Source organism: Monodon monoceros, unplaced genomic scaffold (genome assembly GCF_005190385.1).
Source record: "Monodon monoceros isolate NGI ecotype Baffin Bay Population unplaced genomic scaffold, NGI_Narwhal_1 Super_Scaffold_8, whole genome shotgun sequence".
NCBI classification, from domain to species: domain Eukaryota; kingdom Metazoa; phylum Chordata; class Mammalia; order Artiodactyla; family Monodontidae; genus Monodon; species Monodon monoceros.
Genome location: NW_021703785.1, coordinates 61,384,479 through 61,399,926, shown reverse-complemented (window position 1 = coordinate 61,399,926; position 15,448 = coordinate 61,384,479). Strand labels below are relative to the sequence as shown.

The window sequence follows — 15,448 nt, the reverse complement described above, 5'->3', positions numbered from 1 at the left end:
CCGTCCGAAGGGTGGTCACGGGGTAAACCCGGGGCACGTGACAAGGGGAGGGGAGGGAGGGGAGGGAGGGGAGGGGGGGGGGGGAGGGGAGGGGGGGGGGGAGGCGGGCGGTGGGAACGCGCTGAAAATCCGGAACCCCGGTTCTGATTTTCTTTCGCCCTGGTGTTTGCTGCCTTCTGGTTCTCTCCTAGGCGCATTGGAGGTAGGAGCTTAGTGCAGCGACGAACCGCGTGGACCTGAGGCTGTCCGGGCGGCCCCCAGCCGCCTGCCTGTTTTCTCCCTCGCCAGGATTCCTGTCCAGTCATGACGAGATTCTGGGTCTGCGTAGCCGGCGCTGGCTTCTTTCTTGCGTTTCTGGTTTTCCATTCTCGATTTTGTGCCTCTCGGGTGAGTTGGATAGTGAGGAAATGGCTGTCGGGTGTGTGGATAGCACTGTGGGGAGACGGTCTTGGGATGGAGGTGGCGCTGGTTCTCTTACTAGTTCATCTCAGAACCTGCACCGGGGGCCGAACCGCCGACGCGTTGCCTGTTGCTTAGCGTTTAAACGTGTGTAATATGGTACATCGCCGTTTTCCTTATTTTCTCTTCTTTCCCAGCTCCCGTTACCTCTTCACTTTGCTTTTAAAATTTCCTGGAGAACTGAGGAAGCCCTTTACCGGCTGGATGTGGATTGGCCTAAGTATTCAGAATACTTTACTGGAGCAACATTTTGTGTTGCAGTTGACTCCCTCAACGGATTGGTTTACGTAGCCCAAGTAAGTAAAATTGGGATTTTTTTTTTTTAGGTTATGGATACAAAGAAAACAGTTTTCCTGTCTCACCGAACTCAGTAACTGTATACGTTTATATTACGCCATTTGTAGAGTTCGTTTTTTGAGTTAAAGTTAATACTTTGGTTTTGAACGCGATAGAGATTAATATTGTAAGGTTTTGTAGATGGTTTTTTAAACGTTCCTAAATTCCTCGTTTAACCTGTAATTTTTGTTTCTCTCTGCCAAAATAAAGATTGCTTCCTTAAAAGTGATCTTATCTAAGCCGTTATTTTTGTATACCTTCAGAGAGGGGATAACATCCCAAAGGTATTAGTGTTCACAGAGGATGGATATTTCCTACGAGCCTGGAATTATACAGTTGACACACCTCATGGTATATTTGCAGCCAGTACACCACATGAACAATCCGTCTGGATCACGGATGTAGGAAGTGGTATGTTTAGTAATACCTATTAAATTATCTTGCTAGAAATCACATCTTTGCCCATGTTCTTGCTTGTCCATTTTAAAATCAGAGTGGCCGAATCTAATTGTAATTCCTTTAATGATTCGTGAAATTGCTTGTTTCTAAATCTTTATGTTGTACTTCTGTAGAATCAAGACATTTAACAAGGAGACTATAATTATTATGATCTTTCCTTTAAGTTGTCACAGGGCTTTTGCCTTTTAAAATATCAGTTGCTCTTCCTAGAGTAGATAATTCTAAACTTCTTCTGTGAAGCAAAATAAAATGGCGATCTCTAAAAGCTAATGAATGGAGTCCCTGCCTTTAGTTTTCCTTTACCACTTCTCTTTCAAAAGAAATTATGCTGATAACAGAAGTTATAATAGGCTAAGTGCCTAATAGTTTTAAACAGATCTCATGTGACAATATAATGAAAAATCCTTGACTTCAGTTCTTGCTATTGAACCACATGCTTTAAAAAGTGAAAAAAAATTATTCCAGGTGAAACAAAAGAGAGAGAGTGAGATTATGCTGAGAAACCAGAACTGCTTTCTTGCCCAGAGTAGAAGATCTGCACAAACTGCTGGTAATGTTTCTGAAATCCCACTGACTTCAGCATGTCTGAAACCTTGCTTCTGTCGAATATTTTTAGTAGAATGTGCTGCAAAACAAAGTAAGCACAGTTGAACTTAAAACCGTGAGATAAGTTTTCAGAGATAACTGTTTGCTTGTGCTTGTAGCTTAAGACAAGATGGTATAAGAGATAACCTGGTATTGTCTTAGGATCTCCGGAAGGAAAGAGATCTTAAAATATTTCTAGTCTTGTCCCAGTTATGTTCATGGCTTGAAAGTCCTTCTGTTTCCCCACTTCTGGCTAATTCAGATACCATTTTGGAATTAAAGAGGTCTCAGTTTTTGTAAGAAGTGCCCTTACCACATCTGTTCTCAAAACCCAAAAGATTGCTGAGCCTCAGCCCCGTGACCCATTTATTTAAAGCTGTATTTTGGATGGTAAGATTTTGGTTAACCCCCCAAAATCTAAGTTCTCTGAGTTCATTGTTAGACTCTATGAAACTTGATTATTTTCGCTTTTTTCTTCTTTTTTTCTTTTCGGGATTCACTGTTAAAAGAGGCCATTACTTTTTAATTCATTCCATTCATGTGATCCTTTTTTATAAAATACTTCACTGGTTCCCAGAAATAAAAAGAACACACATGATCTCTTCATTCTTTCCATTATAGGTTGTTTTTCCACACACTGAAGACTGAAGACAGTTTTTCTATTCCTTCCTATATTCCTTCCTATATTTCGAAGAATAAATTCTCTTCAGTAAAAACATGGCTGCATATCATAGCCATTAAAAAAAAATTATTTACTGGTATTCTATTTCTTTTCCAATTCCTTAGAGACTTTGTAGTATGCTTTGTTTAATGTTTTGTTCTCTTATTATTGCTACAGACTTTAGCTCAAGTCTCCAAAACAAGTATAATAATAAATACTATTGTCAAGATAGGATTGCAATGCAAGCTGATTCACTTTATTTCCAGAGAGCCCATTGTTTCCAATGTATCATTTGAATGCCTACCAGTTAGTTGGTCTTGGTATGCCTTCAAGTTGGTTTCTGTTAACTGCTTTATAGTTTTTCCCTATTCGTTAATATTCCACTTTATACTTTTGCTTGTAAGATAATTTTAACTCAAAGAAGTTTCAGTGTGAGAAGATAAGATACTGGTGATTTGGAAAGATCTATTCCTTTCTTAGGAAAGAAAAGCTAATGGGTTGAATTTTGTATTTGTTTCCACTAGGAGAAAATGTAGCTTAAAAAAGTCAGTATTGTTATAAACCAATGTTACCGCAATAAAAAAAAAAACTTAAAAAAATTAACACAAGAATAGATATAAATGACTTTTATAAACAAATAAACAGAAGTTTGTATTATAAAGAACTTTTTCAGTCACCCACTGAAATTGGAGATCTGCCCGTGAATGACTGGAATAACAGTTTTCAAATATAAGTTGTTCGTCTTCCAGATCCTTCTTAATTTTCTTATACAAGTAATGCTTATTCAAGGTCATAAGGTTAAAAGAAGAAAATGGTGTACCAGTACTTTTACATCATGAGCCTTCTGTTTAAGGAGTCTTTTTTTTTTTTTTTTTTCAGTTTTCTTTATTTGGATTTAGAATCTTACTTTGGAGTACCTGAGGTTTTAATTCATGAACAGATTTGGCTATAACTAATGAAGCTCTGTTGCTTGTCAAATATAACATTTAATTATCTGAGCCTTTTAACTTTTTATTGCTATTTAATTCTGTTAAATTTTTGCTCTCAGCTTACTTGAAAAATGTGAATGTTTGTACTATGGTTATATATTTGAAATGTGCATGTCTATCTTTATAGGACTCTACGGTCATACTATTAAAAAATACAATTCCTTTGGTGATCTTGTTCAAGTTTTGGGTACCCCAGGCAAAAAAGGCACTGGTTTAAATCCCCTGCAGTTTGATAACCCTGCAGAATTATATGTAGAAGACACAGGGGATATTTACATTGTGGATGGAGATGGAGGATTGAATAACAGGTTGATCAAATTGTCCCAAGGTACGTGGCTTAGTTTTGTATGGTATTATTGCAATACTTTAAAACTGAAGGAACCTTTTGGCCAATCCAATATAAGAATGTTACTTAATAAGTTGGATTTAATTTGTCTGGTACTCAGTATAACTTCAGTCTTTGCCTCTGTCTTCACATTTCTTTCTTCTCTGTGTGTCTCTTTGTCTCAAATCTCTTCTCCTTTCTCTTATAAGGGCACTAGCCATTGGATTCAGGGTCTGCTCTAAATCCAGAATCACCTCATCTCAATACCCCTAACTTATTGGAACTAGGGCCTTTGCAGATACAATTAAGGTCACATTCACGGCTCTGGAGATTGAGACTTGGACATATCTTTTTCTGGTGGGGCTGGGGCGAGGGATACCTTCAACTCAGTACAGGGGAATTAAATAAGATGGCCTGTAGAAACGTAATTTTTAAGCTCAGAGGAATGGTAATACCAAATAACAGGTTGGTTATAAGGGGAACCAGTTTCAGGACAAGGTTGACATGAACCCTAAACAGCGGTTTTGAGTTATGAAAAATTCAGGTGGAAACAGTCATTAAAGAAGCAGATTAATTGCTTGAAACAGGGAAAGAATTTTTTTAAGCATACAAATTAGTCAAATGGATGTATAAACAGAAAGCCAAGAAAACATAATCAGCTGGGGGTATAACTGAATACTTTGTAACTTATGACATAAAGTATAACATGTAAATGCATAACATATTCTGTATGTTGTTCTGACCATATATGTGTACCATTTATAGATTTCATGATCCTTTGGCTACATGGAGAAAATGGGACAGGGCCTGCTAAGTTCAACGTTCCTCACAGTGTTACAGTTGATTCTGATGGTCGGGTAAATATACAGCGTCGCTGTGGACTGTCTGAATATATGGGGGTGGTGCAGAGCATGGATATATGGGCACACGGGAGTGTCTAGACATTTGGATACGTGTGTATGTTAGTGGATGTGTGTATCTGGGTATGTCTGGGCAATTCCTCTGGGTATATCCACATACTCTCTTATAAATGTTTGGGTCCTATAATGAAGTTCCCCAAATATTTAGAAATGAGCAAAATAGATCACCTCTGTCACTTAAAGGATAGAAGAAACAAATAATGGAACAGGACATAAGTGAAGTTGCCTGAAAAAAAAGGGTTGTGTTGAGGATGTGTTGATCAAAAGGGAGATGGAAGAGGTTAATCTTGGAAGCTTGAAAAAAGGAGTGACCAGGCAAACTCTAGTTCTCCAAGTGACCTAGCTCCACTCTGTCTGAGGAACAGAATGCTTTAACCAACAAATTTCAGTTTCTTTTGTTCCCACCTCCGTCTGTCCGCTACCACCTCCTGCTTTTACACACCTTTAAGCAGACATGTTGTCTCTTTTGGGGAGTCACCTCTCTGTAACCAAACCCACTCAAAATGTTTTCTATTAGTTTCTCCACCTGTTTTCCTGTAGTAGCCCTTACTCCCCCATTATAGTAACTATCACACTGTAAGATGATGGTTAAATTGTCTCCCCTAATAAGAGTGTAGGCAGTATGAGGGCTGGAACTGCATCCCTTCTGCTTTCTATGTTAGTGCCTAGCACGTAGGAGTCATCTTACATCTTTGTTAAATGACTGAATGCCTTGGTGCGCGGTGGATGCATCTTGGCTTCACGCCATTAGAAATTTAATTCATTTCCACTTCTGATTCTGTGCTCAGCAAGCAACCTTCTGATTGTGACTTGGCTTCCTCTGTTAACAGAGAGAGAATGTTTTGATCATAAAATCTTCAAGTATTTCCCATTGTAGATAGGAAGATAACTGAACATAGGAACTTCGTCTGTAAATTGGGAACTGGAAAATTGGAATTCTGGTTTTGCACATTACCTTCCTGAACCTGATTAGCCACTCCCCTCATGGGATAAGAACAAGGTCAAGTTTCTGAGTCGGCAAGACCTAGACCCAGGTCAGTTCACCATGGTGAGGAATGTCCTTGGAGGTCATTTGATGGGGATCCTCTAGCATCACCAAGTGATGAAAACCTGGCGTGTTCATTTCTGGACCCTTGTGTCTTTGTAACAACAGCAGCAATACTGTTGTGGCATTTAACATGATTAACTCATTTAATCATCGCCTCAACCCTATGTGAAAAGTTTATTAGTTCCAGAGTTAGACTTGTTGTTTCTTAAACCAGGTTTCTCATAATAAAAATCTGTTGAGTAGGAAAGATAATGCTAACAACCTGTAGTGTCATTCAATCCAAGGGTCTAAACTGTATTTCCTCCTTGGCCACTTATCTAAGACAGTAATCCCAAAATCCTTAAGGAAACTCCTCTTTAGTAAAGAATCATAGATCAGGAAAAGATCTAAGAAATAACCTTACTTAGGGATCAATAGCCTTTCTAAAGTGATACACTGAGTCTTTATTTGTTTCTGACTAGAGATGAATTCAGTGGCTACCAAAACTCACACACATTGACAAAGACTTAGTCAGGGTTACTCTGAAGAAATAGTCCTGAATCCACAAATCCAAGAACTCCAGGGATCCTCAGAAGGGGGAGGTAGAGGTCAGCACGTTTGGCCCATCCTGTACTTATGCTGCAGGTTGCATACATCAAATACAGTACACGAAATGTCATTTAGGTCCAATCTGTTTATAACAACAGTTTCCTGAAGAACTCATGACAGCCTATAGCAAACCTAAATTAAACCTACTGTTAGCCCATTATCATGCTTTATATGTCACTAAAATCTCCCAAGCTTCCTCTTTAGTTTGGCACTTCGGTTTGGAACTTTGGACATACCCTGGTAAATAGCAGGTAGAGGTTTAATGATGCGATACGAGTGAACAGCTGGCTTCCCACTGGCCTGGGGTCCTAAAGAGCAGGGCTGCTTTTCTATGTCCTTGTCTTGTTAGCTGGCCCAGGAACCAACAAGTCAACAGGACTCAGTGACAGCGGTTAGAGGAGGGAATGAATGAATGCTCTCACTTCTCGGTGTCTCCCCATCCTCTGCATTATAGTGGAGTACTCCAGCTTTTTAGTTAGCCAGATGTCTAGTATAGTAGAGCATTCTAGGCTTCGGGTTAAGACGGATGGCCATACATGGCTCTCTTGCTTATTGTAAGCTCTGCTTAAAACGAAGTATTTAACTTCTCTGCATTTGAGTTTCTTATCTGAAAATGGGGTTTTTAATATTCTCTTCTGTGAGGTCCTCTAAGTCCTCAATGGGAGTTTATGAAACTAATGAAAATAAACATTCATTCTCTCCCCCTCTTCTTTTTTCTTTCTTTGGGTTCCCAGGTGTGGGTGGCGGACCGAGGCAATAAAAGAATTCAGGTGTTTGATAAAGACACGGGGGAGTGGCTAGGAGCTTGGAATAATTGTTTCTCGGAAGAGGGACCTTCTGCAGTCAGGTAATCATTTCTTTTTGTTTTAAAATGCTTGTTTGATTTGGTTTACGTTAAGTTTCTCTGAAGAGCTAGCTGAAAGTTTAAAACATTTACTGTTAATTTTAATCAGCGAAAAAGGAGAAGGAAAGAAGTTTTCAGAGAACATGTAATCATATTTCAAATCCCAGGCAGCGTGAATGCGGTTAAACTCCCAGCACACTGTGGGATCCAAGTATCAGAGATAATAAAGCCTGGACCTTCCTACATCCTGTGCCCTCGAGATGCAGTTTATTTTTAAACAGAGAATGAAAATAAAAATCTTGAGTCTATAGTTTCAGACCCAGCCTGACACCGATGCTCCATTAGTTTCATCTCTGTGTAATATTCCAATATTGTTAATTTTAAAAACATAAACTAATCTTTGGTTAAGTCTGTCATCACAAATCTCTTGTTCCCTGCGCAGCAGAATCAGATCAGTTTTCAAGCCCCCTTAAAAGAACCCTTCAGCAAGCAGGTCCTTACTGTTGTGTAGCACTGTAGGGGATACACATGTCGAAAAAATAAACATTTATGTTAACTTTGCTCCGGTTGATTATGTGACATGTCTTCCTCCTTAGATTTACTCCCGACGGGAAGCACTTGATCGTAGCTCAGCTGAATCTAAGCCGGCTCTTACTCATGGCGGCGCCCCCGGTAGGAAGCATTGGCGACTGTTCGGTGATCAGCACGATCCAGCTGGCGGATCAGGTCTCACCTCATCTCTTAGACGTCAGTGGGAAGACCGGAGCCATCTATGTAGCAGAAATTGGAGCAAAACAAGTACAAAAATACATCCCTGTGAAGAGCTATTCCTCTTCATTCGGTTCGTAACTGTTTCTTTCCCTGAAGGTCTTTCCAAGTGGAAGTTCAGATTCTCAGCTTTGGGGCATTCTTGTGACTTCATTTCACACATGAGTGCATAAGGATACTTTAATGAAAGAAACGTAACTCTAATGAAAAATGGGATGGGAAAGCGGGACTGAGGTGGTAACCCAGTAATTTGCCCTATAGACTCATTCTCGCTGGGGGTGGGGGGAACACAGGAATAAAAGTGGGTTTGCAGGATAATTTATTGAATTTCACATAAACAACACAAACCTTCACTTTATTCACTTAGTAAAAAATGAACTGCTTGAGAGATGGGGTCAGATGGGGTCTTGATTAGTGAGAACCCACAGAGTGCCAGGTCCTGAAGATTCGGGAATGAGCAGGCAGGGTTGTCTGTGCCTTTGAGTAGCTTATAGTCCACAAAGCACGGCAGCAGCAGCGCACCAGGGAAGTAGGACTTTCAGAAGGAGGGGTGTTTTGTCTGAATCATGGAGACTTTGCAGGGGAGTCCGTTTGAGTTCCTCAAGCTCCGTTTGAAAAGCAGGAGGAGAGAACGACGTCCAGGTACAGATGTTAAGAAAAGTGCACGCTTGCTGTGAACTTCGGTAGACTTTATTTTACAGGCCCAGCTTGGCTTTGGTCCTTTAGTTGTAGGATACGTAGTTGCATCCTTTAAGTATAGGAATAAAATGGCTAGCGTCAGGCACTTTACCGAAAGGGGTTTTTACAAATAACTGGAATGGTTTTTAAAGGTAGCGTTAAAAATAGTTCCTCTCAGTCCCGCCACCTTCCTTCCTTCCTTCCTTCCATCCATCCATCCATCCATCCATCTCTTTTTTACATGAACTCTGTCCATTCCTAACATTTGTCTACCTCAGGGAAGTTTTAGAATTATTTATGGGAGAATGTGTGCCAAACACTTGGAGCTATTAAAATGAAGAATTTCCTACCTTTCTATTTCTATGTCTCTTTTTTACCCCTTTGAATATTGGCCTCCCAGTTAAGACCATTTGTTCAGTTTGTTCTAGCTCATTCTAGGTTTGGAAGGAACCTTGCCATATTACAGTCTTTCAGATCATTCTTCACCTTTTCTCGCATCAGCCTCCATCTTTATCTCCGTGTTTCACTGTAAATTGTATGGCAAGTGAGAAATCTTGAGCTGACTGTCCTCATTACCTATTACGACTGGAGTCTGCTTTCCAGACCTCGAGGAACTTACACTTTTGTCATATCTTGATGCAATTAGGAAGGTCAATCTACCAACAGGAAACCCTCTCCTGTGTTCCAAGGCCATTGATGTGTGTTTGTGCCACTGGTCAAGCTGTGTGATCTAAGTGAGCTGCCTTAGTTTTCTCTTCAGTGAAGTGGGAACATCATTGCCTTTCCTCCTTCAGGAAGGCTGTGACGATCAGATATGCAATAGGTACAGATATGCCCTTTGAAATCTGTAGCTCCAAGTACATTAAAGTCATCTTATTAGCAAGGGTCCTACTAAATGTGCTATTTACCTGATACCAGCTATCAGTTTTGCCTTAATTTTGCATTTATTGCTTTTTTTCAAAGCGTATCCTCACAAATTTTATTCAGTTTAGCCAAATCGACTTGGATGAAAGGAAATAATTTGAGGTTTTGTTTGTTTTGTTTGCAAGCCAGGACAAGAAGTGCAAATGTCTCTTTGAAAGAATATAGGTTAGATTTTGTCATTTCAAAAATGTTGTATTTAACTTTGTTTTATACCAGATTTTTATAAAACTTGCTGAAAGTATTGTTTCCATGTGTCCTGCTAAAAGTGTTTATTTTATTAGCATACTTGTAATCATGGTATCTCACTTTTTTCCTTTGGATTAATTGGTTAAATTAATTGAACGAGAAGTGTGTTGTATTTTCTATTAAAAAATAAAAGTTTTGGAAAGAATGCAATATTGTCTGATTTTCCAATTAAAGCTTGATTTTATTGTTATAAAAGCAGTCTATAATTTCCTATTCCATTGAAGGATTTCAGCAATCATGAAATCACAGGTTGAGAGTATATCCTCTTCATTCACAGTTGAAGTGAGGGCTGAAGTGTGTAAATATTGCTAGAGGTTGCTTAGAAGACTTAATGTGGCTTTTTTTTGGGGGGGCTCCGTTGGGTCTTCGTTGCTGTGCACGGGCTTTCTCTAGTTGTGGCGAGTGGGGGCTACTCGGACCCCTCTCTGTGGTGGCCTCTCTTGCTACGGAGCACGGGCTCTAGAGCGCAGGCTCAGCAGTTGTGGCGCACGGGCTTAGTTGCTCCGCTGTATGTGGGATCTTCCCGGACCAGGGCTCGAACCCGTGTCCCCTGTTTTGGCAGGCGGATTCCCAACCACTGTGCCACCAGGGAAGCCGCCTTAATGTGGTGTTTAAAATGGTGGGTGGGTACAAATGATAGTAATAACTAGCTAACTATATTTTTGCATTAGAAATGGAATCTCTTTACACCTCTACTTTCTAGATTTATTCTGGGGGGAAAGGGGTAGGGTGTTCTAAGTTAGAAAACCAAAGGCTATAGGTATCTTTCTTAACCTCCACTACAACATTGGGTCTTTAAAATAGAACATTTGTCCATCAAAGAAACCATGTATGCAGTGTGACGATAAGCGAAGGAGACCTCTATGCTTTGTGCTCACGTCATATAACAGATTAAAAGACAACTTCAAGCAATGTGGCTGTTAAGCTAAAATCAATCAAGGCCTAACTTTTATTTTGTCGTTGGTTTTAAAACATTGGATTTTAAAGCAGGATAGATTGGATAGCCAACATTGGAACGGAACTCTTTTTGACTTACTTCACTCTGTATGACAAGGACAGAAATAAAGACGCAGACATAGAGGTTGGACTTGAGGACACGGGGAGGGGGAAGGGTAAGCTGGGACGAAGTGAGAGCGTGGCATGGACATATTACACTACCAAATGTAAAATAGCTAGTGGGAAGCAGCCACATAGCACAGGGAGATCAGCTCGGTGCTTTGTGACCACCTAGAGGGGTGGGATAGGGAGGGTGGGAAGGAGACACAAGATGGAGGGGATATGGGGATATATGTATACGTATAGCTGATTCACTTTGTTATAAAGCAGAAACTAACACACCACTGTGAAGCAATTCTACTCCATCAAGATGTAAAAATAAGTAAATAAAACTGGAAACTCAGATTTTTGCTCCTCAGACGCACCAAAGTAAATCACAATCAATGAAGTCTTTTTTAAAAAGTCAGAATAAATCCCATGTAGTTATACAACAAAAATGTACGAAACAACAAATGTATGAAGACAATTAGGCAAGCGTCTTCTGCCCTAGCAGTTCACTATCTAGGTGGGAAAACAAGCCACACAAACCCCCCTTACTTTTCAGGCTCTTTCTGGAAGTGCCCTTTGGTACTTGTGTTACATTCATGATACAAAAGAGGGCAGCAGCGTCCAGATTATGGTAAGTGTTTCTTGGAATCAAATGTGGACATCTGTTGACTTTCTTTATACTTTGCTTAAATCTGAGGCTCTAGTGTTAACCACACTTAATTTTTCTTCTTTTTCTTCAGTTTGCTTACATCTTGAGGAAATTGGTTTATAGGTAACATATTTTCTAAGGGTTGTTAGAACTTTCTACTGTTTTCATTGGACATTGCCATGTTTAAGAAAAAAAAACAAGGTAAAATCTTTTCAGTAGTTCAAACTGACAGCCAGAAGTGAATAACCCTTTTTAAACATTTGAAACTGTAACCTGAAAGGTGTATTTAGTGCAATAGAAAATGTATTTGTGTTAGCAGGGAATTACTCCTTTTCTCCCTACTAGCTTTTTGTTGTTTTAACAATTTTGCTCTGTGGCTGCTGACTCTTTTACAGATGAGCAAAATGGATTGTTTACAAAGAGACCAAGTCATTTCTCTACCAGGCACTTACCCATAGAATCCCTGAGTTTATTAAGTAAGTTAATCCTCTGAACATTTAATGACATGTAGATACTCTTTGTATGTAAGAACTGAGTGGAATTTGAACAATGAAAAACAGCACTCTTTGAAACTTTTGTTTCTTCCGTTGTAAACAATGAAATGATATTGTCATGATTTAATTCTGCTTCAATGCAATTTGGAAGGAAAAGACACCGTGTCATTCATGAAACAAGCATGCTTTGAAATGAGCATGTTTTAGGTAGGTTGAGTCTTTTGAATAAAATCTTTTAAAAGGTAGATCAAATTGTCTGTGTCACAACAGGTTCATATCCTAAACTTGCTCCTCAGCTTTCAGCCACTTCATTCTCAAGAAAGAAAATGTTAGTAGCATGGTACATATCTCAGATTTATTCTTTACCAGAATTGATTACTATGTGTTATGCAAATTTTTTCCCATAGGACTTTTATGTATTACAAATGGTCACAATCACCAAATTTTTATAACATTTTTCTTCATAGTATATGTACAGGAATATTTTAATGTTTTGATGTTTACTGTGTTTAACTAAATACTAATTTTTACTTAACTAAAGGGATTTAGGAACTAATTATGTATACATTTGTTTTTAATCAACACTAATTTAAAAAATTTATCCAGTTTTTTTTCTTTGTGGGGTGTGTGTGTGTGTGTGTTTAAGTGTGTGTGTAAAGGGCATTATGCCCAAATAGTTCAGAACTGTATCAAAAGAATTAACTGCAACTTACCATGGCTAAATGTAAATTATATACATTGAAAGAGTCATGGAAAAAACCTGATTTGGCAACAACTTGTCTGAAAAAGATTTAGAAAGTTTGTTGACCAAAAACATTACAGCCATGTTAAGAAAAACTTGTTGCAATCTCAGGTAACATTGATGTAAATATAATGGCAAGTTTATAGATAGGATAGTCTGTGATCCTGGTAAGCAGAGCGGAGATCTTGTAGTTCCCTTTGGGATGCAGCATTTTAAGGGAGAATGCCACAAATAGACTCTAATCCCAAAGCAGGGGACCGAAATAACACGGTGTTTGGAAATAATTCTGAGACCCTGACAGGGTGATCATGTAGGAGTAGAGTGAGCTTTCCTCTAGAATTAAGGCAATGAGCAGAAATAACAGAGTGGCCAATTGGCCCAGCCCAGTGAAAAAACCTTCCAGTGGAATGGATTGTGTTAATGCTGGGAGTGGTAAAGCTCAGTGGTTCAGAACTTGAAACCTGGAGTTAGGTCGACCTGGGTTCTGATCCAGGCCCTGCCACTTAACTTTCTGTATTGTTTTGAGATTCTCTGCTTCATTTTTCTCGTTCGTGAAATGGAAATAATAGTATTTTCCTCATAGGATTCTTGTGAATACAAATAAGATCATGTAGAGCATTACACCCATTCTCTGACACACGGGAAGCACTCACCAAACCTTAAGAGATTCACTTGCAGTATTTAAGCCACAGATGGGCAGTCATGCCACCTTTGGGCAGAGATCCTTACACTGGGAAGATGGTGAGGCCAGATGACCTTCCCTATCATGTGGTTCTGTATTTAGTCGCAGTATTGAAAACTGAAGGTATAGTTGTAAAAACCTAAGTTATCTGTCATTTAGAAATGGCCATTTTTTAAAGACAGATTTTTCACTTTGCATTAAAGCTATTTATCCATCCAACAGGTACCTACATGCCAGGTACCGGGAATACAGTGATGAGCAAGGTAAATTTTCTGGAATTTACATTCTACATGGGGAGACAGAACAGTTTGAATGGAAAAAAGAGATTCTGATTAGAATATGTGGTACATATTAACACTTGATTGGCTAAATAAACACCCATTCCCAACCTCCTCCCTTACCTTCCACCACCTTAGAGACTGGTGCTTGCTTTCTCAGCTAAACGGCATGTAGAGGTAGCCATATGATGTGATACGGTCTGGCCAATGTGGTCCCGGCACTTGTGGAAAATCATTTGGTTTTTTGATTTTAAAAAAAGGTATATTTGGCACCACCATCTTCTCCCTTGAATTGAACTTGAATGTGATGCCTGGAGTTGCAGCAGCCTTCTTGGAACTATAAAGCAACAAACCAACATTCTTAAGGAAGACAGAAAGCTAGAAGGAGCCTGGGTTTTTATGATTGGGGAATCACTGAACTGGCCTTGTAGTTCCTTTCTGCACACTTCTTTTTATGTGAGATAATTAAATGTTTGAGTTACTTAAGCCACAGTTAGTTGGATATTTTCTTGCAGATTAAATTATTCCTAAGAAATTCAATGTTGAAGTAACCTGTATTAATTTGGGAAGGATAGATATTTTTTATGGTTTTAAGAGTCTGTATCCAAGAAAATAATTCATTCTGCTTTTATGTCTTATATCCTTTAATAAGATTGTATTGGCGTTTTTTTAAAAAAATGTATATCCTGTACATTTCTTTTTGACACATTTTGATTCCTATGTCAAATTTATCCTATGTATTTGTTAATTGTAGCTACTATAGTAGGATTTTTTCCCCCATTTCTAATTAGTTTTTGCTGGTATAGAGAAAAAGTATCAAATCTTTTTACATATATCTACTCACCTTTATAAACTCTTACTAATTTTAATTAGCTATTATAGATATTCACATATGCTAGGTATACCACTCTGAAAATAGAGATAAGTATACATCTTCAATATTTTTATTGCTTGTTTGATTTCAAAAATTTTATTGCATTAGATACACTGTTCAAAACAATGTTGAATGATAGTCATGATATGGAATGTCCTTATTTCTGATTTTAATGGAAATGTTAGTACTTCACTAATTAATATGATGTCTGCTATTAGTTTTGGTAATTTTAATATTTAAGTAGTTTTTTCAATCTCTGGGATTTTCTTTTTTCTTCTTTTTTTTTGGCCACGCCACATGGCTTGCAGGATCTTAGCTCCCCAATCAGGGACTGATCCCGGGCCACTGGTGAAAGTGCTAAGTCTCAACCACTGGACCACCAGGGAATTTCCATCTTGGAATTTTATTAAAAATAATTACTTAGTTTTATAAAATGGCTTTTGGCACTGATTTATACAATATGTTGATTAATGAAAGTTATAGTTGTTTTAATGTTTATTATTAGGAAAAAACCTTACTTGGTCATAATTTCTTGCTTGGGAATTTTATTCTTGAAACAAAGAGGGCAGAAGAGTTCCATTTATATACACTTCATTATGTTCTGCCCATCTCCAAAAGGAATTTTGAGTTTCTTCACAATAAAATATTTTAAATACATTAAAATAATGTAAAAAAATTGTATGAGGGGAGAAAAGTACATTTATTCAAAACCTGGATTAATAACAGGTACAGCAATTAAGCATTAAGTTAATTCTGAGTTTTCTTGTAGCCATAGCAGAGAAGGAAATATGGATATGTAATTTTCATCTGATAAAAGGAAATAGATTTGTTTTTAGGAAACAAAAACTTTTTTCC

At 38.4% G+C, this 15,448-nt stretch overlaps 1 protein-coding gene across 1 annotated transcript; it reads left to right on the top strand.

The window, feature by feature from the left end:
* The first annotated feature begins 109 nt into the window (after positions 1-109).
* Positions 110-9,926, top strand: NHLRC3 (NHL repeat containing 3). The gene is made up of 7 exons (XM_029210411.1): positions 110-387; positions 597-755; positions 1,059-1,206; positions 3,617-3,817; positions 4,580-4,671; positions 7,105-7,217; positions 7,811-9,926. Exons 1-7 carry the CDS (start codon positions 304-306, stop codon positions 8,061-8,063), a joined length of 1,050 nt encoding a protein of 349 aa, XP_029066244.1. The 5' UTR covers positions 110-303; the 3' UTR covers positions 8,064-9,926.
* The last annotated feature ends 5,522 nt before the right edge of the window (positions 9,927-15,448 follow it).